Source organism: Callionymus lyra, chromosome 11 (assembly GCF_982586985.1).
Source record: "Callionymus lyra chromosome 11, fCalLyr1.hap1.1, whole genome shotgun sequence".
Classification (NCBI taxonomy): Eukaryota; Metazoa; Chordata; class Actinopteri; order Syngnathiformes; family Callionymidae; genus Callionymus; species Callionymus lyra.
In genome coordinates this window covers 25,771,559-25,793,643 of record NC_141828.1, presented here as the reverse complement: position 1 = coordinate 25,793,643, position 22,085 = coordinate 25,771,559, and the positions used below count along the sequence as shown (strand labels likewise).

Genomic DNA, 22,085 nt, shown 5'->3' with positions numbered 1-22,085 from the left:
GAATATTGAAGACAGAAACCTGAGCCTCACTTTATTCCAACATGGAACGATTCTGCTGCAAGGAGAAACCTTCACATTTAAGCATAGTTTGATAATTCATTCAATAATGATAATTCCAATAATTCAAAAATAAATGAAAGCAAACCCCAAAACAACATACTTTTTACTGTAACACATTACAATTTGAAGATGTTATATTGTAATGTAACGTATTAATATGAAATGAGAGTAATACAATTAGATAATGCATTAGTAGTTTGAGGGAACTTGCTCACTGTAAAGGAAACTTAAGAGAATAAAAAACAAAGATATCAGTTCAGGGTGTCAGGTAAAATAGGCTGAGAACATGTGCAATTTGGGAGATATTTATAGATATAGATATAGAAGTAGAACCACATCAATTATACAAGCTCAATGAGGTTGTCTGTCATCTTATCAAGATGTTACACCTCGCCACGGTGATTCGGAGCCTCTTCACTCTGGCTTCTGCCCACATGACCCGACTTCAGATATTCTTATTATTTCTACACCTCGTTGTAAGTTTTCCTTTTAAATAATAATGTATGTAAATACATCTAAAAAAAAAAAGATTTTAGAATTGAAAAAGCTATTGCTTTCATATATTTAGTCATATTTGAATAAATAATGATGAAGGCGCTAATAGATTAAGGATTCCACGATGATTTTGTATTATTAGTTTGCGACTCATGCAGGATATTACAAATCAAGGACCATAAACACAAGGAACGTAAACAATGCGATATGTTCGTCAGAACTACACGCAGTAATATTTGAAATATATTTCGTTAGTAACTGTATTATTATTATAAAGTAGCTCTATTTTACAAAAATGACTGAAACCGAAACGATACAAAATAACTCAAGACAAAAGTCTACACTATCCTGCAAGATGAGAACTGCTGCCCAACATCCGGTTTCGTTTCAGGACTGTTTTATGCTAATTCTTCGGAAATTCAGGGTTGTTTTTAACGATTCTCTTTTAGTGCATTCACGTAGGATTTGCCTTCTTTTTTCCAATTGCGTTGGACCTTAAGTAAATATAGTACATACTTAAATACATAATACAATCTAAATGAAAAAAAGATCCACATTTGCAGATGGTCATTTTGACTTGGTTGAATCTTTGATGCCAACGAGGGCTTTGATTTGCTGTAACGAGATCTCGCACTGATTTGCAATCTCGCGATGTTGTGGTCGGGAGGGCCTAACGGGGATGTTGTGTACGAGAGGAAGGGGATCTAATCTGCCCTAAAGCCTTAAATTAGAATATTAATCCACACAACTCATGTTGCTGGTCGCTCACGAATGTTCGGATATGTGCGCTGACTGGAGAGAGGTAAGATCGAGACATTATTTATAGTTTATTAAGTCAGTCTAATTTCTAGTTCAATCTACCGCATCGTATTTTGTTTTTTACGGACCGCCGAGTACAACATATTGACAACAAACCTCTTACAGAAATAACGAAACTATAGCATTGGATAAAGCAGTGGACCTGCTTTTATAATGGGCGTTAAATATATTGATCGATTTGCTCGATATTGTTATGATGTAAACGAATTATCTTGAAAATAAGCGATATCTAAGACTGCCATGTTTGTTGTGACAGACTGTGGTTAAAATATTAGAAAACTTAGAACTGTCTAAAAAAAAGTTGCCACTAATGTAATTCTGTTTTAGCTCGACTACAGTAGATGTAAGTGTTGGTTGACTTTACCCCAAAAGCGTTTAAACACCAATAAAGATGTTTCAAGGAAGTTAATGTGCATTATGTTATGAGGTTTTTGGAAAATGTAGACTTTGAAATGACCATCAAAGAATACGTATAAACATACTGAATCTAGTGAAATGTCACGACATTAGAATTCAAAGTTTAGATTCCACCTCTCAATTCCTAATAAAATCTATAATCCCAGTAAGATATTTGTGTCTAAAATCAACATAACTCTAAATAACATACATTATATGATGCACTTCTTGTCCTTTTTTCCATCACCAGCAGGAGGAGGAAAGTCTGTGACACCATGAAACCTCCTGCTCTTCCCATGTTTCCTTGCTGTTGTCACCGAAAAATCTGGTTGCATTCTGTATCGGAGAGGAGACGGTGTTGTTTTTCAGCAAGTTTTTAGCAGCCCCCAGATGATGGTATGGAAGGACGAGCACCATGAATAGATACACTACTCTTAAACAACTCGGGGATGGAACGTACGGCTCCGTCATCCTTGGACGAAACCTGGAATCAGGGGAACTTGTGGCCATTAAGAAGTAAATATTTGTGATGATCCTTCAGTGTCAAAATAAATTTCAGAAATATGTGAAATGCCTTAGTTATAAAGTCAATATGTGTTAATTACATCGCTTATTTTAAATGAATACCTAGTTTTAATGATGTTGTTTTTTGCAGAATGAAGAGGAAGTTTTACTCCTGGGAAGAATGCATGAATCTTCGTGAAGTGAAGGTTTGTTTATGTCACACTATTTGATAGAGTTAAGATTTTAAACTACTGATGTTTGTATAGCAGGCTTAACTTCTTTCAAATGATTGTGGCGGTTTGTAAAGTTTGCAAACATTTCTGAAGAGGGATATAATGTATATTTCACCCATTTGTCAATATATGTATTTTAAAGTAAAAAGTAAAAAAGTTTGAATTTATCTTTAAGATATTATAGGACATAGATTGTTTAGATTCCTTACTGTAAAGTTTTCAATGAGTGTGTTTTATGTGACGGTTAATTTCAGACTCTCATTAGGTCTTTTTTTGGTCTCTATGTTCTAGTAATTCAAGGCCTTTGTTCAGACCAACTATAACGGAAGGTGACCGTTTTTCACCTTAATCCGCTCCCCCCTTTAATACCATGATCTCCACCTCAAGCCTGTAAAAGAACAGATAAATATTAACAAATCCCACTGCCGGGCATGAAAATCTGCAGCTATTCTCCGTGGCTTGAACCTGTATCTCTTTACCCTTAAGTGCCATCTTATAGTCCTGCTTGGACTGCAAGCATTTACCCCAAGAATGCTCCCTAAGCTGCAGAGTGTTGTTTCTTTATTGACTAGTCATGTTAAAGATGTAACTTTTGGTCACAGTCTTGTATATTCTTTCTGTTTTAATTCTTGTAGTCACTAAAGAAGCTCAACCATGCAAACGTGATCAAACTGAAGGAGGTGATTCGAGAGAACGACCATCTGTACTTCATATTTGAGTACATGAAGGAAAACTTGTACCAGCTGATGAAAGACAGGTGAGGACCAAATTTTCCAACACCTGCTCCATAAAGTCACACAGGAATACCAACTTTTAATTTCTTTCCAGGACCCGTTTGTTCCCAGAGTCTGCCGTCAGGAATATAATGTTCCAGATCCTACAGGGGCTGGCATTTATTCATAAACATGGTAACTGAGTTGACCTTTAGGGAAGGAACGTGGTAGATCCATGACCTGGTTTATATTTCCAAGGTTTTTTCCACCGGGACATGAAGCCGGAGAATTTGCTGTGCATGGGTCCAGAACTGGTGAAAATAGCAGATTTTGGACTTGCACGTGAGATCAGATCCAGGCCACCGTACACGGACTACGTCTCGACCAGATGGTGGGTTTAAACTACTGATTGAAGTCTTCAAAAGTCATGTCAAACGAATGTATTTGTCTTGGACCAGGTACCGAGCACCTGAGGTGCTTCTCAGGTCCACAACCTACAGCTCGCCCATCGACCAGTGGGCCATCGGCTGCATTATGGCGGAGCTTTACACACTCAGGCCTCTGTTTCCTGGTTCCAGTGAGGTGGACACCATATTTAAAATTTGCCAAGTCCTGGGTACGCCTAAAAAGGTATCGCAAGAAGAATAATATTCAATTTAACGGCCTCCATGTTCAAGTTGAGCTCATTGTGGATGGTTTTACTCAAGTGTTTTGATTCCACTATTTCTAAGAACGACTGGCCAGAGGGATTCCAGCTAGCATGTGCCATGAACTTCCGCTGGGCTCAGTTTGTTCCCAGTAACCTGAAGACCCTCATCCCTAATGCTAGTCCAGAAGCCATTCACCTTATGACGGACCTGCTCCAGTGGGATCCAAAGAAGAGGCCGACGTCTGCTCAGGTACTGACAGACATTTCTATAACCATAGATATATTGGGGTGTTAATTGGCAGAAATCTAGAGATACAATACAGGTTCAACAGTACAATATAGCACAATGAATTACGTTACTGTTGCAAAAAATATATATTGTAGTATTTTCGAGTACTTGACTCTGGTGTTGCAGAATTTACAGACCACACAACTCTTGACAAAGTCGTAACTGCTTTCATATGTTTTCAAACCAAAATATGTCCAAACATCAGCTTTAAAAGCTGCTGGCTCCACTGTATCCTCTCGTCCTCAGTCATCGCCGGGATCTTGCATGATTTCATTTTTCCTTTAGCTGTGGAGGACGTAAAGACCACTTATTTTTAAATATAAACGGTAAAACAACCATGTTTTTTTTTTTTAAAGGATTTGAAAGGTGTATCGATATTTTATTACACCCCTAGTAAAAATCATATACTAACGCTTCAGATTTTACCATTGTGTGTTAATGCAGGCTCTGAGGTATTCCTACTTCCATGTGGGACAAGCTTTGGGGACTCCTCAACAGATTCTCGAGCAAGGGAGACCTCAGCCAGGACCAACACCTCTTCATGCTCCACTACAACAAACTCTACAGCAGCAGCAACCACTGTTGTTAAAACCAGTGCCTCCCTCTCACCCGCCACCTTCCAACCAGCACTGTCCGCCTTCAAGACCCCTGCAGCAGATCCAGGCCTCCCTGGGGCCTGCAGCGGCACAGGCGGCAGGGTTTCCACAGCACTCTGAGCTTGTGACGGAGCAACAACCAAATCCCATTCTAAAGCAGGAGGAAGCGAAAAGCCAGAGTCACATGGCGTACATCAAGAGTCAACAGAGCAAGGTGAGTTAGTGACACTCTCACATCTTTACATGATATCCCAACTGTTCCCTGTTTTATCTTCACAGGCGAGACAAGAACCTGAGAACTCAAATGTACTCAACTATCAGGTGAAAACCAAAGCGGGGCGACGCCGTTGGGGCCAAGTCACAGGTCAAGCTAAAACTGGAGACTGGGACGACTATGAAGAGACAGACTTGTCTCTGAGCGTTCGAGGGAAAAATAATTTTTTCAGCGAAAAGTCAAAGAAGGCAGAGGACACTATGAGCAGGTGTGTGTGTTTTTTAATATGAATGATTTACTCTGAAGCTAAAATAATAAAGTCCATGGTGAGAACGATTGGTTACTGTTTAATTTTTTTTTTTAAATGAACAATTAAATGCAAATATTCACTGCATTTATTCCACTGCGTTGGTATTAAACCTCCGGCTGATAGATGGCCGGAGTCGTTATGTCCTCCATAGCCAAAGGTACAGTGAAAATCTGGCGATGACTGAGAATGAGAGGATACAGTGGACTCCAGCAGATTTAGAGCTGATGTTTGGACATATTTTGGTTTCAAAACAAATGAAAGCAGTTACAACTTCAAGAGTCATGTGGTCTGTAAATTCTGCGACACTCGAGTCAATTACTCGACAATTCTACATATATATCCTTGTTCCTACAGTATCACAATATATGTATCATGTCAGCAGATCCTTGCCAATACATAATACTATTCCGTATAAACCTGTAGCCCCAAAAACCTGCTGTATAGCAACATTATAACTTTGGCTCTGTGAGCTCTAAATGGACATAAAAAGATGCTACAAATATCTAAACTTCTCCACTCTTATGTTTACCAGGTATGGAAACGCTCTGGATTTCAGTCGACCCAGCGTAAAGGATGACGGACCGCTGAACCTGAACAAGACTTCATCCTACCAGGAACCATCCAGGACTGCATCTGCCAAACAGCACTACCTGAGGCAGTCCAGATATTTACCTGGTATTGTTCAACTATTCTGGGACTGTTGGCCATCATCTGTCTTGACCAAAACTGTGTCATGCAGGCATCAGCAGCACAAAGAAGAACGAGGCCATAAACACCAGTAAAGACACAAGTGGCAGCCATCTTTGGGGAAACACAAATATTCCATTTGGAGGAACTCTACCCAGCCGAGGCTCTCACGGTAACTTCTTACACTGACTTTGAAAAGATGTTTCCATGTTCTATTGACCTCAATGTCTCAGTTTTCTGGCTCCAAACTAGGGGTGTCAACATTTTCTACACATTACTCCACTAGAGTCCGTAGTATTACTCTCCTAGGGTCTGTGGTATCACTGTGCGAGGGTCCATGGTATTACACCGTAAGGTTCTTGGTATTACTCCACTAGGGTCTGTAGTATTACTGCGCGAGGTTCCGTGGTATTACTTAGTGAGGGTCCGTGGTATTACTTAGTGAGGGTCTGTGGTATTACTCTGTGAGGGTCCATGGTATTACTCCGCAAGGGTCAGTAGTATTACTGCGCGAGGTTCGGTGCTATTACTTTGCAAGGTGTACTTGAAACAATCATTCATTTACTCACTCTTCACTGCAGAGTTGAACGAAGAGGAGTAAAATAAGGATGTTGTAAATGGGTATTGATATTTCAAAGAGGTTATGATTTGTTATCTGTGTAACTATTGACAAGTGTAGATGTTGACATCTCTACTACAAATTATCAAACTTGTTCTCTGCTTGTTGTTCCAAAAGTACATCCATGAAAGTAACGAGTCAGACCTTGAATGTTTTACAGGCACAAACACAATCCCAGGAGGATACGTTCCATCCTTCTCTAAGAAGGATCACTCTTCTGCTGGACACAGAAGACATCAGGGTCCTTCAGTGGAATCAACTGCATCAAGTAGGAGAATCGTCTTCAACATTCATAGAGCTTCGTAAGCATGATCTGAAAAAAAGTCTCTCTCTATGTTCAGATTATGCAACCTGGCGTTCTGGTCGGGCTTCGATGAACGCCGCCGTCAACATGCAAATGTCCAACAAGAGCGGAGGTGGAATGCTGCCCCGCGCTCCAGTGTCGGGCATCCATGGGCGAACAGACTGGTCAGCCAAATATGGACACCGCTAGTGGCCTTGTTGGGCTCAGATCTGTGCTCAACACATTTGTTTACCTCCAAAGACTGGGCCTCGTTGTTTTGTAAACAATCCTTGTACATATATCTCACAGCAATAATATCTCTGTATGGATGTTGTAAAATATTAAATTGTATGTTTTAAAGCTACCAAAATTGTAAACCTGGATTGCACCTGTATGTTTGATGTAATTCTGAAATATACCTTCTGTCCTGGTGAGGTCGCCCTCGAGCTTTATCTCACAAAATGTTTACTGGTATAAATGAATTATATCGATTTAAAAAAATCCCTTTTTGTTGTTTCATTTCTCATTAAAATAGCGTACGTTAGAAACTATGATCAACCATATTTTAGTGCAGGGTTTAAATTTTATTTAAAAAATATAATATTTGGAAAAGTACCTGGGGGGAAAAAAAAACGACCAACAAAAAACCGAACCATTTAAACATCAGTGAAAGGTAAACCTAGCTTTATAATATCTGGTGAGTCACCGTGACTCTACACTTACAGATTTATATATGCAAACAAACATACCTTCGACCTCGCACTGTGGTCAAGTGAGCCACATAAAAAAAACTTGTTATTTTGTGAAGGTGTTACGGTTGTGAGAGAGAAGTCACACGCGAAAGGATCTACTACACTATCACTGATAGATTCTCAAAAATACTCTCATGTGGTGACATTAAAGTATCTTTTCTCTCAATAGATTCCAGCGACACTTCTGCTCTAGATTTGAAGCTACACTTAATGGACCAGAGTCTGCAGACGTGTGTGAGACTGTTGGAAGAAAAGCGGTGGAAAATATGAAATATTTATTTTCTGCTCATCTGTTATAGTTTCCCCTTTCTTCTTTGGTTTTCTCGCAAAATAATTCATTTGCGGTTGTAGAAATAATTTAAGTACTGACTTATGACGTTCTATTTGCCTAAGAAGCTGTTTGTGCACAATGTATTTTATTATATATTTTTTAAAATAAAAAATACACCCTAATAGTTGACAAAGATCTGACTTGATTTTCATGTCCAGTAGGTTTTGAAGCATAAGTAAAACAAACTTTAATTGATTTATTGTCAATTTAGTACAGTGTATTATTGTCACTGTTAATCAAGCACAATATATTTTACTTGATGTAAAAGAAAACCTTAATAGTTGACAAAGATCTGTCTTTATTTTCAAGTTCAGCAGGTATAACCTTAGGAAAATGGATTTATTGTCAATTTAGTACAGTGTATTCATTTCACTGTTAATTAAGCACAATATATATTCATTCTTGTAAAAAAAAAAAAAACCTTAATAGTTGGCAAAGATCTGACTTTATTTTCATGTTTAGTAGGTTTTGAAGTATAAGTGAACAAAGTTTCATGTATTTTTACTGTAAAAATGTTGATTTATTATCAATTTAGTACAGTGTATTATTGTCACTGTTAATCAACCACAATATATATTAATTGATGTAAAAACTTCCTGAACATGAAAATAAAGTCAGATCTTTGTCAACTATTTAGGTGTATCTTCTATAATAAAATACATTGTGCATAAACAGCTTTTAAAGCAAACAGAAAGTCATAAGTCAGTACTTAAATTATTTCAACAACAGTAAATGAATTATTTTGCAAGAAAACCGAAAAATGAACGGGAAACTATAACAGATTAGCAGAAAATAAATATCGCTTTTCTTCCAACAGTCTCAATGACCTCGCCTATTACAACAGGTGACAAATGATGCATTCATTTTGAGAAACATGTTTCTGAACCCACTCATCAAAAAGGCCACACTTTAGACTTAGTTTTTACTTTTGGCCTGGACATTTCTAATGTATCTGTACATGATGTCCATCTGAGTGATCATTCTCTTGTCTTGTTTAACCTGGACTTCATCCCTGAACCTAAGCCTTTGAAAGTTAGGTCTCAGAGACGTGTCATCTCAGCCGATACTGCAGACAGTACTGCTATGTTTGACCCTCTTTCCTTGGACGACTGCCCAAACGTGGACAGTTTGATTCACTGTTTCACTACTCACTGTGTTGAAATACTGGATCAAGTGGCACCTGTTAAATCGAACTTGAAAATTCAGAAAAAAACGGTGCCCTTGGACTAATGAAGATCTCCTGAGTCTGAAGAGACTTTGTCGAAAAACTGAGCGTCTCTGGAAGTCCACTAAACTTGAGGTGCACAGAATTCACCTCAGGGATCTGATGTCTTCTTACAATGAGATGGTAGAAACTGCTAGATCTGATTACATCAGAAAACTGGTAGCAGCAAATAAGAAAAACCCCAAAGTGTTGTTTGACACGATTAATTCTCTCGTGTCTCCTGCTCCTCAAATCACGCCTGTCTTCTGTGAAGCTGACAGCAATGCATTGTTGAGATTTTTCATTGACAAAATTAAATTGATCAAAGAGAAAATCTCTCCACCTTTGTTTGGAATCCCTACTGTCTCTGAGCCCCTCTCCTCCTCTTCGTCTTCCTTCACTGCTGTATCTTTGGGTGATATTTCGGCACTAGTGAACAAGATGAAACCCTTTTTATCAAAGTATTTGATGTAATTGGCCCCTGGGTTACCAATATGGTGAACCTCTCCCTTTCCACAGGGGTTTTTCCCAATGCATTTAAACATGCCATTGTAGAGCCTCTGCTCAAAAAGCCAGGCTTAGACCCAACTGACCTCAGTAATTTCTATTTCTAAGCTCCCTTTCTTGTCCAAGATCTTGGAGAAGGTGGTGTCTGAGCAGCTGTCTTTGTTCCTGGATCAGAGCGACATCCATGAGAAGTTTCAGTCTGGCTTTCGTAAACATCACTCTACGGAGACAGCTTTACTGAAGGTGTCCAGTGACATCATGATGTCGGCTGACTCGGGTAAATTCACTGTTCTGGTTCTTTATGGATCTGTCCTCAGCCTTTGACACAGTTGATCACCAGATCCTGCTGAAAAGACTGAGGGATGAAGTGGGACTGTCTGGGTCTGTGTTACAATGGTTCTCATCATACCTTTCTGGGCGCAGTTTTAGTGTATCTGCCAATCAAATGAGGTCTGAATCTGCAGATCTGATCTGTGGAGTCCCTCAAGGTTCTGTTCTGGGTCCTTTATTGTTTTTGCTGTACTTGATTCCCCTCGGTAAAATCATTCAGAGATTTCCTGATGTTTCTTATCACAATTTTGCTGATGACATCCAGCTCTACTGCTCTTTTGATCCAACTGAGCCCCAGAGGCTGAACAACTGATCTCAGACCCTGGTCTCGAAAAGCGCCATATAAATAAATATTACTTACTTACTTACTTACTTACATGAAAATAAATTGTTACAGTAGTCTAGGCAAGAAGACACAATAGCATGGATTACAAGCTCCAGATCATGTTCCGACAACATTTTCCTAAGTTTAAAGATTTTTCTCAGTTGAAGGAAACAGTTTCTGGTCAGTTTTCTGCAGTGTCGAACAAGAGACATGTCTTTATCAAATACAACACCCAGGTTTCTCAGGCTCAGTTTGACAGACTGACCTAAGTCACCCAAGTACTGACTCAACCCTGGAACCTTATCATCAGGAGCAATCACCAGTGTTTCAGTTTTGTCCACATTTAGCTGTAAAGTGTTTTCACTCAGCCATTGTTTGATTTCTAGCAAACAATTGACTAAGCTGTTCAGCATCTGGGGCTCAGTTGAATCAAAAGAGCAGTAGAGCTGGATGTCATCAGCAAAAATGTGATAAGAAACATCTGGAAATCTCTGAATGATTTTACGGAGGACTTAACAAGAAGGTGCTGTCTCGCCTGCAGTTGATTCAGAACTCTGCAGCGAGAATTCTGACCCACTCAAGTAGAAGTACTCACATTTCTCCGATCCTTAAAACTCTTCACTGGCTTCCAGTTTCTTTCAGGATCAACTTTAAAAATTCTGGTTCTTACTTTCAGATCTATTCATGGTCAGGCTCCTCCTTACGTCACTGATCTGATCCAGCCTTACACCCAAGCTCGGGCTCTGAGGTCTGTGAATCTACTGACGGTTCCTCGCACACGGTTCAGGACCAGAGGAGAGAAATCCTTCCAGGCTGTTGCTCCTAAGCTTTGGAACGATCTTCCTCTCTCTTTGCGCTTGATGGAGTCTACTGACTTTTTCAAGAAACATCTTAAGACGTTTTTATTTGTTCAGGCTTTTCCTTGATTTTCTGTAACTCCTGTTGTGTTATCAGTTTTATCTTGCCCTTTAAAGTATATACTTTATTGAATATTGTTTTGATTGTTTAAGCGCTTTATGACCCTGGTCTAGAAAAGTGCCATACAAATAAAAAATACTTACATACTTACTTACTTACCATTACTACTGCAAATATAATGCTACCATTACTACTGCAAATATAATGCTACCATAACTACTGCAAATATAATGCTACCATTACTACTGCAAATATAATGCTACCATTACTACTGCTAACAAAATGCTATCAATATTACTGCCAATATAATGCTACCATTACTACTGCCAATATAATGCTACCATTACTACCGCAAATAAAATGCTACCATTACTACTTCTAATATAATGGTACCATTACTGCTGCAAATATAATGCTAACATTACTACTGCTTATATAATGGTACCATTACTACTGCTAATATAATGGTACCATTATTACTGCTAATATAATGGTACCATTATTACTGCTTATACAATGCTAACATTATTTTAAATATGGGTTTTGTGTTTCTTTATATAACGTGTATGTTTTCCTTCTGCTTTGACAAACTACATTTGCCCAATGTGGGAAGAATAAAAGGTATCAAACGACGCAACAACAACAGCCCTTCTAAACTCAGTTTCCCAGAACCCTTTGCAGCAATGTCGGCCTCCACCAATCGTGAGCGTGTTAGTTTTTTCCTTTTTTATCACGAGTTGAATCATACATAAGTTGCGTTCGTGAACTTATGCCTTACTTATTTTGAGTCAGAGCCTCTTCAAGGTAACTATTTCTTTACAAATCTAACTTTTGCTGTTTTAGTTTGCACTAGATTATTTCAGTTTTCTCCTTGTGATATGTTTGATTGTGTCTGTGCAGCTTCTCGGTGGAGATTATCAAGCAACAACAAAAATGTCTAACAAAGTTGTGTTGACCTACTTCGATGGAAGAGGAAAGATGGAGAGTATCCGCTGGCTGCTGGCAGTAGCAGGAGTGGAGGTGACACACACAACATTAAGATCCTGCAGTGGTTTGTTAATTATGTCTTCATTGTCTTGCTACAGTTTGAGGAAAAGTTCCTGACATCAAGAGACCAATATGAGAAACTTCTGAACGGTGAGTAAAACCCGATTAAACGTTTGAAATGTGCAGACAAAGATTACAAAAGCTGAGTTGTTGCGTAACTCTCTGGTCTGGGCTGACCTTTGTTCTGGAGTCTGATTTCTCTCTTTCAAAGCTGCTTCACTGCCAAAGCATCCTGTGTGTCTGCAGATGGTGCGCTGATGTTCCAACAAGTGCCTCTGGTGGAGATGGACGGTCTGAAGATGGTCCAAACCAAGGCCATCTTGAACTATATCGCAGAGAAGTACAACCTTCATGGCAAAGACGCTAAAGAGCGAGTCATGTGAGAGAAGTTGTTCATTAATCATCAGTTCAGGCTGTGTACATACCTGAACAGGTGTGTGTCTGCAGGATCAACATGTACTGCGAAGGTCTGATGGATCAGATGGAAATGATCATGGTGCTGTGTTTCGTTCCTGACACTGAAACCAAACTGAAAAACATCAAATCTAAAGCTGAAGAGCGCTACCTGCCTGTGTTTGAGAAGGTACCTGAATATACAGCGTCTTCTTGTTTATGCGTCTTGAGCAGAGACGGCAAACTCAATCAAACAATGGCCCAAATCTTTGAGCAGTTAAAAAAATATATATATATTTGAATAACAGGAAGTCTGATTTTAGTCTTGTAGGGGGGAGGAACTTAGCTAGCTGTGTGCTTGAGTGTGTGCTAACACTGTGTGTGAATGTCTGCAGGCTCTGACCGGCTGTGATCACCTGGTGGGAGGAAGACTGACCTGTGCAGATGTGATGTTGTTGGAGTGCAGCCTCATGTTGGAGGAGAAGTTTCCTGAGATTCTTGCCAAGTTTCCCAACATAAAGGTAGGAGATCTGAAGTGAAAGACGCACGTGTGAACATCAATTCTCATGTCTTTTTGTTTCAGGCCTTCCAGCAGAAAATGAAGAAGATCCCTGCGGTGGAATGTTTCCTAAAACCAGGTAGCAAAAGGAAATCCCAGCCAGACGACGTCTATGTCAAAACGGTCAAGACGGTGTTAGCCTTTTAACTTTTGTCTCTGTAAACAAACAGCACGGATGGAGATATTGTTCACTTGCTATCTTTAATAAAGTCAATAAAAAAAGAAACTGTGATTCTGTGTTTATTCTGACTCTTGAAACTGAATGAATCTTCACTGATACAGCAGTAAGAACAAGAAAAGGAAATATTGCTTTTAAGATGATACACAACATAAAAATGAGCAAAAATGATACAAATTTTTTTTAATTTTTTTTTTAAGGTTTTTAATTTATCTGTATTAATTTATGTGTAATGTAAATTCATGTCGAATAACAAAATAGGCAGGAAAGAGTCTTGGTTGGGACAAGGTACGAGATGGGGGGAAGTAAGACTAGCACAGACACAGAAGGGAGCGGATTTCACAATAAAACCGGAAACACAAGGAGGAACATGTAGACTCATGACAGTACCCCCCTCTCAATGGACCACCTCCGGCGGACCTAGGCCAGCCGGACCGCCCAGAGAGAGGAGGACACGGGGGAACAAGACAAAACGGATAAGACCAAGTCTCTGAAACATGCGACAAACAAAAAACAAGGCAACAAAACCGACAAGAAAATAACACAAGACTGACAAGGCAAAAGGCAAGGGGGCACACAAAACAACAAACAAGAGAGTCAGCGCTAGTTATTTTTTTCCTTAGCTTTGATCTTGGATTTAAATTGTTCTAACAGTTTAGGGTCAAGGATGTCACGACCTGGAACCCACGACCTCTCCTCCCGTCCATAACCCTCCCAGTCAACGAGGTATTGAAAACCTCGGCCCACGTGTCTGGAATTAATTATCTTTTTAACTGTGTACACAGTCTCACCCTCAATAACACGGGGAGGAGGGGGAGGCCCTGAAGCCGGAACCAGAGGGGAGGTCTTGGCAGGTTTTAACTTAGACACATGAATCGTAGGATGGATGCGCATGGTCTTAGGTAGACGTAAGCGTACAGCGACAGGGTTAATAATCTTTACAATGGTAAAAGGACCAATGTAGCCGGGCGACAGTTTGCGACACGGGTGATTGAGATTAATGTCCTTTGTGCACAACCACACACGGTCTCCCTCTTTGTAGGGAGGAGTCTCAGAGCGTCGGCGGTCGGCTGCAGTCTTATACGCGGAGATAGAGTTCTGGAGCTTTAGGCATGCTTTGGCCCAGGTGTCCCGACAACGCTGAGCCAGCGCCGCTGCCGTTGGCACCTGGACTTCCCCTTCCAGGTCCGGGAAGAGTGGGGGCTGATAGCCGTAGGCGCACTCGAACAGACTAAGTCCGGTCGAGTCGCAGGTCAGAGAGTTGTGGGCGTACTCCACCCAGGGCAGGTCCTTGGCCCAGGCGGAGGGGGAACGGGAAACCAGGCAGCGCAGGGAGGTCTCTAGGTCCTGGTTTACCCATTCAGTCTGTCCATTGCTCTGGGGGTGGTACCCCGAGGACAGGCTGGGGCGAGCACCGATGAGGCGACAGAACTCTGCCCAGAAACAGGAAGAAAACTGGGGGCCCCGATCCGAGATGATGTCCCTCGGTAGGCCGTGCAGGCGGAAAACGTTGTTCAGGACCGCTTCGGCAGTCTCTCTGGCGTCGGGAAGCTTGGGTAGGGGAACGAAGTGAGCCATCTTTGAGAAGCGGTCGACGATTGTGAGGACAGTAGTCATGCCCTCGGACGGCGGAAACCCGGTGACGACTCCATGGAGATGTGGGACCATGGTCGATCGGGCACCGGCAGCGGTTGGAGCTTTCCCGTGGGTTGAGCGGTAGACGGCTTGTTGGCAGCACAGATTGGACACGCCACCACGTACTCACACACGTCCTGCTGCAGACCAGGCCACCAGAACCGCCGCCGGATGAGAGTCAGGGTGCGTTGCTGCCCCGGGTGACAGGACCACCTGGATGAATGGCACCAATGCAGTACCTGTTTACGGAGAGGTTCAGGCACAAACAGGCGGTTAGTGGGGCAAGAGGCTGGAGGAGGAGTCTGCCGCAAGGCCCTCCTGACCCTCTCCTCGACCTCCAAGACCAGGGACGCTAGAAGCGTCCACCTCGACCAGGAACTGCTGGTGGGGATCAGGCTGGCGGAGAATCGGGGCAGAGGTGAACCGTTCCTTTAGTTCCCGGAAGACTCTCTCGGCAGCCGGGCCCCAGTGGAAAGGCTGCGAGTCAGAGGTCAGGGCACAGAGGGGAGAACAGATAGAACTAAAATTTCTAATGAATCTGCGGTAAAAGTTTGCAAAACCTAAAAACCGTTGGAGTGCCTTTCGGTTATACGGAGAGGGCCAGTCAGCGACAGCCTGAACCTTAGCCGGGTCCATGGCTATCCTACTGGGACTAATTACATAACCAAGGAAGGAGACGGTCGCAGCATGAAACTCACACTTCTCAGCCTTGACAAACAGTTGGTCAGCTAATAGCTTGTTTAACACTAGACGCACGTGTTGGTGGTGTGACTGTTTGTCTGGCGAAAAAATGAGAATGTCGTCTAGATAAACAAAAACGAACCGATTAAGAAATTCTCTCAGGACGTCATTAACTAGACTTTGAAACACGGCAGGGGCGTTAGTGAGACTGAAAGGCATTACCAGATACTCGTAGTGGAGTGTTAAAAGCTGTTTTCCATTCATCCCCTTGGCGGATTCTAACCAAGTGGTAAGCATTACGTAGGTCCAATTTGGTAAAAATAGTGGCTCCTTTGAGCATCTCAAATGCTGAAACCATTAGTGGTAAGGGGTAACGATTCTTAACCGTAATATCATTAAGAGAGCGATAATCAATGCATGGGCGCAGGGAGCCGTCCTTCTTACCGACAAAAAAGAAGCCAGCCCCAGCCGGGTATGAGGAAGGGTGGATTATCCCTGTGGCCAGAGATTCCGAGATGTAACGGTTCATGGCATCAGTTTCTGGCCGAGACAAGGGGTAAAGGCGACTGCGCTGGGGATAGGTACCAGGCAATAACTCATAGCGCAATCATAAGAGCGATGAGGAGGAAGACTTACGGCACGGGCCTTACTAAAAACCTCACCCACATCGTGGTACATAGACGGAACCAATGATAAGTCCGCAGAAGTGGTGGCCGTCCAAGGCCTGAACTGGAGGGGAACCGGGAGAGGCTGAAGTGGAATGTTGAGGGATCTGACTAGGTACCTGACATGGAAATGAAGTTGCCATCAGCCCCAGAGTCAATGAAGGCCTGGACCGGGGAGAGCCTCCCAGCAGCCTCCAGGGAAATGGCGATGGTGGGGCGTGAGGGATTGGTGGACGTGCTGGTTTGGCTTACCCCGACCCTCTTCAGGGGTGAGCCTTGCCCCTTTAGCGGACACGTTGCTGCAAGGTGTCCATCACCGCCACAGTAGAGGCAGAGCGCTCATTGGGAAAGGCGGTGGAGTTCAGCTCGAAGTGGAGACTGCACATGGTTAGGAAGCCCCGACACTCTCCAGAGTCACCGGAGAAACACTCGGGTCGTTGCAGGACTATCATGGAGGAGTGTGGAACCCGAACGGACTCACCGATGGAAGCTGGAGCCGCCGCAGTGGCCGGACTCGCCGAAGCGGGAGGTGGTGCTGCGGTCCCGGCGGCGGCCGTCAAGAGCTGGAGTTGAACGGCCATCGCCGACATCTGGTGTCCCAGACTCTGGAGCAGGGAGCCGTGCTGCGCCGCCATGGTTTCCATGCCTAGCTGCAGTGTAGCTAGGGTGGAAATGTTCCTCACCGTCTGCTCCTTCACCGGTGTGAATGCGGAGTGTCGGGAAGAGGACTCTCTGCTTGGTTCATGCTGGTCTTGTCGTACTATCACGATGTGGAAAGGAGAAACCCAGGCGCAGAGGTATTTGCATAGACTTGGTTTATTCCGTGGGGAAGGCAGAGGCATAGTCAAACAGTCCAGTAATCGGCAACGAAAGGCAATAGCAAGGGTAAGGCAAACTCGGCGTCAAGGGGCAGAAACATGTCGAATAACAAAACAGGCAGGAAAGAGTCTTGGTTGAGACAAGGTACGAGACAGGGTAAGACCAGGAATACTTAGAGGCAGTATATGGGTTCTAGAAAATGGTGACGACAAGACAAGGACGTGACAGAGAGTGGGGGCTTAAGAAGACAGGGGAGCGGGACTAACGAGACACGGCTGGGAACAATTACTACTCAGACAGGGGGGAAGTAAGACTAGCACAGACACAGAAGGGAGCGGATTTCACAATAAAACCGGAAACACAAGGAGGAACATGTAGACTCATGACATTGTTGTTCCAAAAGTAAGGAGTCAGACCTTGAATGTTTTACAGGCACAAAGACAATCCCAGGATGATACGTTCCATCCTTCTCTAAGAAGGATCACTCTTCTGCTGGACAGAGAAGACATCACGGTCCTTCAGTGGAATAAACTGCATCAAGTAAGAGAATCGTCTTCAACATTTATAGAGCTTCGTAAGCATGATCTGAAAAAAAGTCTCTCTCTATGTTCAGATTATGCAACCTGGAGTTCTGGTCGGGCTTCGATGAATGCCGCCGTCAACATGCAAATGTCCAACAAGAGCGGAGGTGGAATGCTGCCCCGCGCTCCAGTGTCGGGCATCCATGGGCGAACAGACTGGTCAGCCAAATATGGACACCGCTAGTGGCCTTGTTGGGCTCAGATCTGTGCTCAACACATTTGTTTACCTCCAAAGACTGGGCCTCGTTGTTTTGTAAACAATCCTTGTACATATATCTAACAGCAATAATATCTCTGTATGGATGTTGTAAAATATTAAATTGTATGTTTTAAAGCTACCAAAATTGTAAACCTGGATTGCACCTGTATGTTTGATGTAATTCTGAAATATATCGCCCTCGAGCTTTATCTCACAAAATGTTTACTGGTATAAATTAATTATAGCAATATAAAAAAAAATCCCTTTTTGTTGTTTAATTTCTCATTAAAATAGCGTACGTTAGAAACTATGATCAACCATATTTTAGTGCAGGGTTTAAATTTTATTAAAATAATATAATAATATCTGGAAAAGTACCTGGAAAAAAAAACAACCAACAAAAAATCGAACCATTAAAACATCAGTGAAAGGTAAACCTAGCTTTATAATATCTGAGGAGTCATCGTGACTCTACACTTACAGATTTATATATGCAAACAAACACACCTTCGACCTCGCACTGTGGTCAAGTGAGCCGCCACTTAAAAAAAACTTGTTCTTTTGTGAAGGTGTTACGGTAGTGAGAGAGAAGTCACACGTGAAAGGATCTACTACACTATCACTGATTGATATAAGTCAGTACTTAAATTATTTCAACAACCGTAAATGAATGATTTTGCGAGAAAAACGAAAAATGAACGGGAAACTATAACAGATCAGCAGAAAATAAATCTCGCTTTTCTTCCAACCGTCTCAATGACCTCGCCTATTACAACATGTGACAAATGATGCGTGAGGTTGAGAAAGTGCACTGTCATGATGAAAAGAGAAATTTCTTTATGATCCGTTCGTTTACTTAAATGTGTATAACTGATCATCCATCAATCAGTAACATTTCAAGTTTTAAAACGCTGACCTCAAGTCACTTTAACAATCACTGCTGCATCATTACAACTTAACTGTCACCCTTTGATACTTCAACTGGTGTTACTACAGCTGCTCAATTTGTATTGCAACTATTCTGACATACATACAACTTGCTAATGCTAATATAATGCCACCACTATCACTGGTAATAAAATGCTACTAATATTACTGCTAATATCATACTACAATAATTACTGCTAAAGTAATGCTATCAATCTATCAATATTAATGCTAATGTAATGTCACCACTACTACTGCTATCATAATGCTACCATTATTACTGCTAAAAAATGCTATCAATATTACAGCTAATATAATAATATAATAATAATAATAATCATCTCTATTTATATAGCACCTTTCTAGACCAGGGTCACAATAATGCTACCATTATTACTGCTAATATAATGCTACTATTAGTACTGCTAATATAATACCACCATTACTATTGCTCTTATAATGCTACCATTGTTACTGCTAGCAAAATGCTATCAATATTACTGCCAATATTATGCTACCATTACTACTGCAAATATAATGCTACCATTATTACTGCTAACAAAATGCTACCAATATTATTGCTAACAAAATGCTAAACTCAGTTTCCCAGAACCCTTTGCAGCAATGTCGGCCTCCACCAATCATGAGCGTGTTAGTTTTTCCTTTTTTATTACGAGCTGAATCATACATAAGTTGGGTTCGTGAACTTCTGCCTCACTCATTTTGAGTCAGAGCCTCTTTAAGGTAACTACTATTTCTTTACAAATCTAACTTTTGCTGTTTTAGTTTGCACTAGATTATTTCACTTTTCGCCTTGTGATATGTTTGATTGTGTCTGTGCAGCTTCTCGGTGGAGATTATCAAGCAACAACAAAAATGTCTGACAAAGTTGTGTTGACCTACTTCGATGGAAGAGGAAGAATGGAGAGTATCCGCTGGCTGCTGGCAGTAGCAGGAGTGGAGGTGACACACACAACATTAAGAACCTGCAGTGGTTTGTTAATCATGTCTTCATTGTCTTGCTACAGTTTGAGGAAAAGTTCCTGACATCAAGAGACCAATATTTGAAACTTCTGAACGGTGAGTGAAACCCGATTAAACGTTTGAAATGTGCAGATTAGATTACAAAAGCTGAGATGTTGCGTAACTCCCTGGTCTGGGCTGACCTTTGTTCTGGAGTCTGATTCCTCTCTTTCAATGCTGCTTCACTGCCAAAACATCCTGTGTCTGCAGATGGTGCGCTGATGTTCCAACAAGTGCCTCTGGTGGAGATGGACGGTCTGAAGATGGTCCAAACCAAGGCCATCTTGAACTATATCGCAGAGAAGTACAACCTTCATGGCAAAGACGCTAAAGAGCGAGTCATGTGAGAGAAGTTGTTCATTAATCATCAGTTCAGGCTGTGAACATACCTGAACAGGTGTGTGTCTGCAGGATCAACATGTACTGCGAAGGTCTGATGGATCAGATGGAAATGATCATGGTGCTGTCGTTCGTTCCTGACATTGAAACCAGACTGAAAAACATCAAATGTAAAGCTGAAGAGCGCTACCTGCCTGTGTTTGAGAAGGTACCTGAATATACAGCGTCTTCTTGTTTATGCGTCTGGAGCAGGGACGGCAAACTCAATCAAACAATGGCCCAAATCTTTGAGCAGTTAAAAAAATATATATATATTTAAATAACAGGAAGTCTGATGTTAGTCTTGTAGAGGGAGGAACTTAGCTAGGCTTTACTCCCCAAGGCTTTGGAGTATTACTTCGCTATGCTCTGTAGTATTATTTGTTAGGCTTTGTAGTATTACTTCGCTAGGCTTTTTAGTATTACTTCGCTAGGCTTTGTAGTATTACTTTGCTAGGTTGTGTAGTATTACTCCACAAGGCTTCGTAGTATTACTTTGCTAGGCTTTAAAGTATTACTCCTGAGACTTTGTAGTATTACTCTGTGAAGCTCCGAGGTGAGTCAATACTACCAAGCATTGCAAAGTAATAGGGAGTAGTATGTAATAGGTACTTTATCTTAAACACTTACATCTTCACAGGTCACCATATCAACGTGACTTTAATCTACTTTGATTTTGAGACAACCATCCAGAGGGCCACATAAAATGGCGTGGCGGGCCAAACCATGAGTGTGACACTTGTTTGTGTGCTTGAGTGTGTGCTAACACTGTGTGTGAATGTCTGCAGGCTCTGACCAGCTGTAGTCACCTGGTGGGAGGAAGACTGACCTGTGCAGATGTGATGTTGTTGGAGTGCAGCCTCATGTTGGAGGAGAAGTTTCCGGAGATTCTTGCCAAGTTTCCCAACATAAGGGTAGGAGATCTGAAGTGAAAGACGCACGTGTGAACATCAATTCTCATGTCTTTTTGTTTCAGGCCTTCCAGCAGAAAATGAAGAAGATCCCTGCGGTGGAATGTTTCCTAAAACCAGGCAGCAAAAGGAAATCCCAGCCAGACGACGTCTATGTCAAAACGGTCAAGACGGTGTTAGCCTTTTAACTTTTGTCTCTGTAAACAAACAGCACGGATGGAGATATTGTTCACTTGCTATCTTTAATAAAGTCAATAAAAAAAGAAACTGTGATTCTGTGTTTATTCTGACTCTTGAAACTGAATGAATCTTCACTGATACAAAACAGCAGTAAGAACAAGAAAAGGAAATATTGCTTTGAAGATGCATTTCAACATAAAAATGAACAAAAATGATAGAAAAAAAAACTGAAATATATATATATTTTTAAGGTTTTTAATGTATCTGTAAAAATAATCTGGAATTCAATTATTGTACCTGAAATAGTGCAGACTGAGTAAAACTGAACCTCAGTGAGAGTGAATTTTATAGTTTACAATCCGGATCATTTCAAAATGCCTGACTCTTGATGATCCGGTATTTTATTGCAAACACATCGTCTCTGACCTGAACTTCTAAACAATCCCTGCTGAGGCAACAACCGGTGGCAGCGTGTCTGTGAAACCCCAGAATCCCTTGCAGTGAATCCCTTGCAGTGAGGGTGCAGCACTATTGTCAAGTTGTTGTTTTAGCTGGAGATGATTGATGAGACAACTTTGTGAAATGTTTGAGTGGTGAGTAAAATCTGATAAGATTGTTGAAGGTGCAGACAAAGATTACATAAACCGAGTTATTATGTAAGTCACTGAACGAGGT

At 41.5% G+C, this 22,085-nt stretch overlaps 3 protein-coding genes across 3 annotated transcripts; all 3 read left to right on the top strand.

The window, feature by feature from the left end:
* Positions 1–1,200: 1,200 nt before the first annotated feature.
* On the top strand, positions 1,201–7,333 carry LOC148069774 (serine/threonine-protein kinase ICK-like). The gene is made up of 14 exons (XM_087802709.1): positions 1,201–1,357; positions 2,021–2,286; positions 2,426–2,480; positions 3,143–3,264; positions 3,336–3,415; positions 3,479–3,611; positions 3,679–3,850; positions 3,952–4,119; positions 4,603–4,968; positions 5,034–5,236; positions 5,811–5,953; positions 6,018–6,137; positions 6,745–6,852; positions 6,926–7,333. Exons 2-14 carry the CDS (start codon positions 2,186–2,188, stop codon positions 7,075–7,077), a joined length of 1,923 nt encoding a protein of 640 aa, XP_087658835.1. The 5' UTR covers positions 1,201–1,357; positions 2,021–2,185; the 3' UTR covers positions 7,078–7,333.
* A 4,590-nt stretch (positions 7,334–11,923) lies between these two features.
* On the top strand, positions 11,924–13,459 carry LOC148069773 (glutathione S-transferase 3-like). Its single transcript, XM_087802228.1, has 7 exons — positions 11,924–12,038; positions 12,135–12,254; positions 12,320–12,371; positions 12,528–12,660; positions 12,729–12,864; positions 13,070–13,195; positions 13,258–13,459. Exons 2-7 carry the CDS (start codon positions 12,168–12,170, stop codon positions 13,378–13,380), a joined length of 657 nt encoding a protein of 218 aa, XP_087658354.1. The 5' UTR covers positions 11,924–12,038; positions 12,135–12,167; the 3' UTR covers positions 13,381–13,459.
* Positions 13,460–19,568: 6,109 nt separating this feature from the next.
* Positions 19,569–21,497, top strand: LOC148069772 (glutathione S-transferase 3-like). The gene is made up of 7 exons (XM_087802151.1): positions 19,569–19,662; positions 19,762–19,881; positions 19,947–19,998; positions 20,152–20,284; positions 20,353–20,488; positions 21,108–21,233; positions 21,296–21,497. The coding sequence occupies exons 2-7, from the start codon at positions 19,795–19,797 to the stop codon at positions 21,416–21,418; spliced, it is 657 nt and encodes a 218-aa protein (XP_087658277.1). The 5' UTR covers positions 19,569–19,662; positions 19,762–19,794; the 3' UTR covers positions 21,419–21,497.
* Positions 21,498–22,085: the final 588 nt, after the last annotated feature.

Bases quoted from the DNA above. Each gene is read 5' to 3' on its own strand.
- LOC148069772 (XM_087802151.1), top strand. From the start codon at position 19,795: ATGTCTGACAAAGTTGTGTTGACCTACTTCGATGGAAGAGGAAGAATG. The intron at 19,999-20,151 runs GTGAGTGAAACC...CTGTGTCTGCAG, and splicing joins ATATTTGAAACTTCTGAACG to ATGGTGCGCTGATGTTCCAA. The intron at 21,234-21,295 runs GTAGGAGATCTG...TTTTTGTTTCAG, and splicing joins CCAAGTTTCCCAACATAAGG to GCCTTCCAGCAGAAAATGAA.
- LOC148069773 (XM_087802228.1), top strand. From the start codon at position 12,168: ATGTCTAACAAAGTTGTGTTGACCTACTTCGATGGAAGAGGAAAGATG. The intron at 12,255-12,319 runs GTGACACACACA...GTCTTGCTACAG, and splicing joins TGGCAGTAGCAGGAGTGGAG to TTTGAGGAAAAGTTCCTGAC. The intron at 12,372-12,527 runs GTGAGTAAAACC...GTGTGTCTGCAG, and splicing joins ATATGAGAAACTTCTGAACG to ATGGTGCGCTGATGTTCCAA.
- LOC148069774 (XM_087802709.1), top strand. From the start codon at position 2,186: ATGAATAGATACACTACTCTTAAACAACTCGGGGATGGAACGTACGGC. The intron at 2,287-2,425 runs GTAAATATTTGT...TGTTTTTTGCAG, and splicing joins GAACTTGTGGCCATTAAGAA to AATGAAGAGGAAGTTTTACT. The intron at 5,237-5,810 runs GTGTGTGTGTTT...TATGTTTACCAG, and splicing joins GCAGAGGACACTATGAGCAG to GTATGGAAACGCTCTGGATT.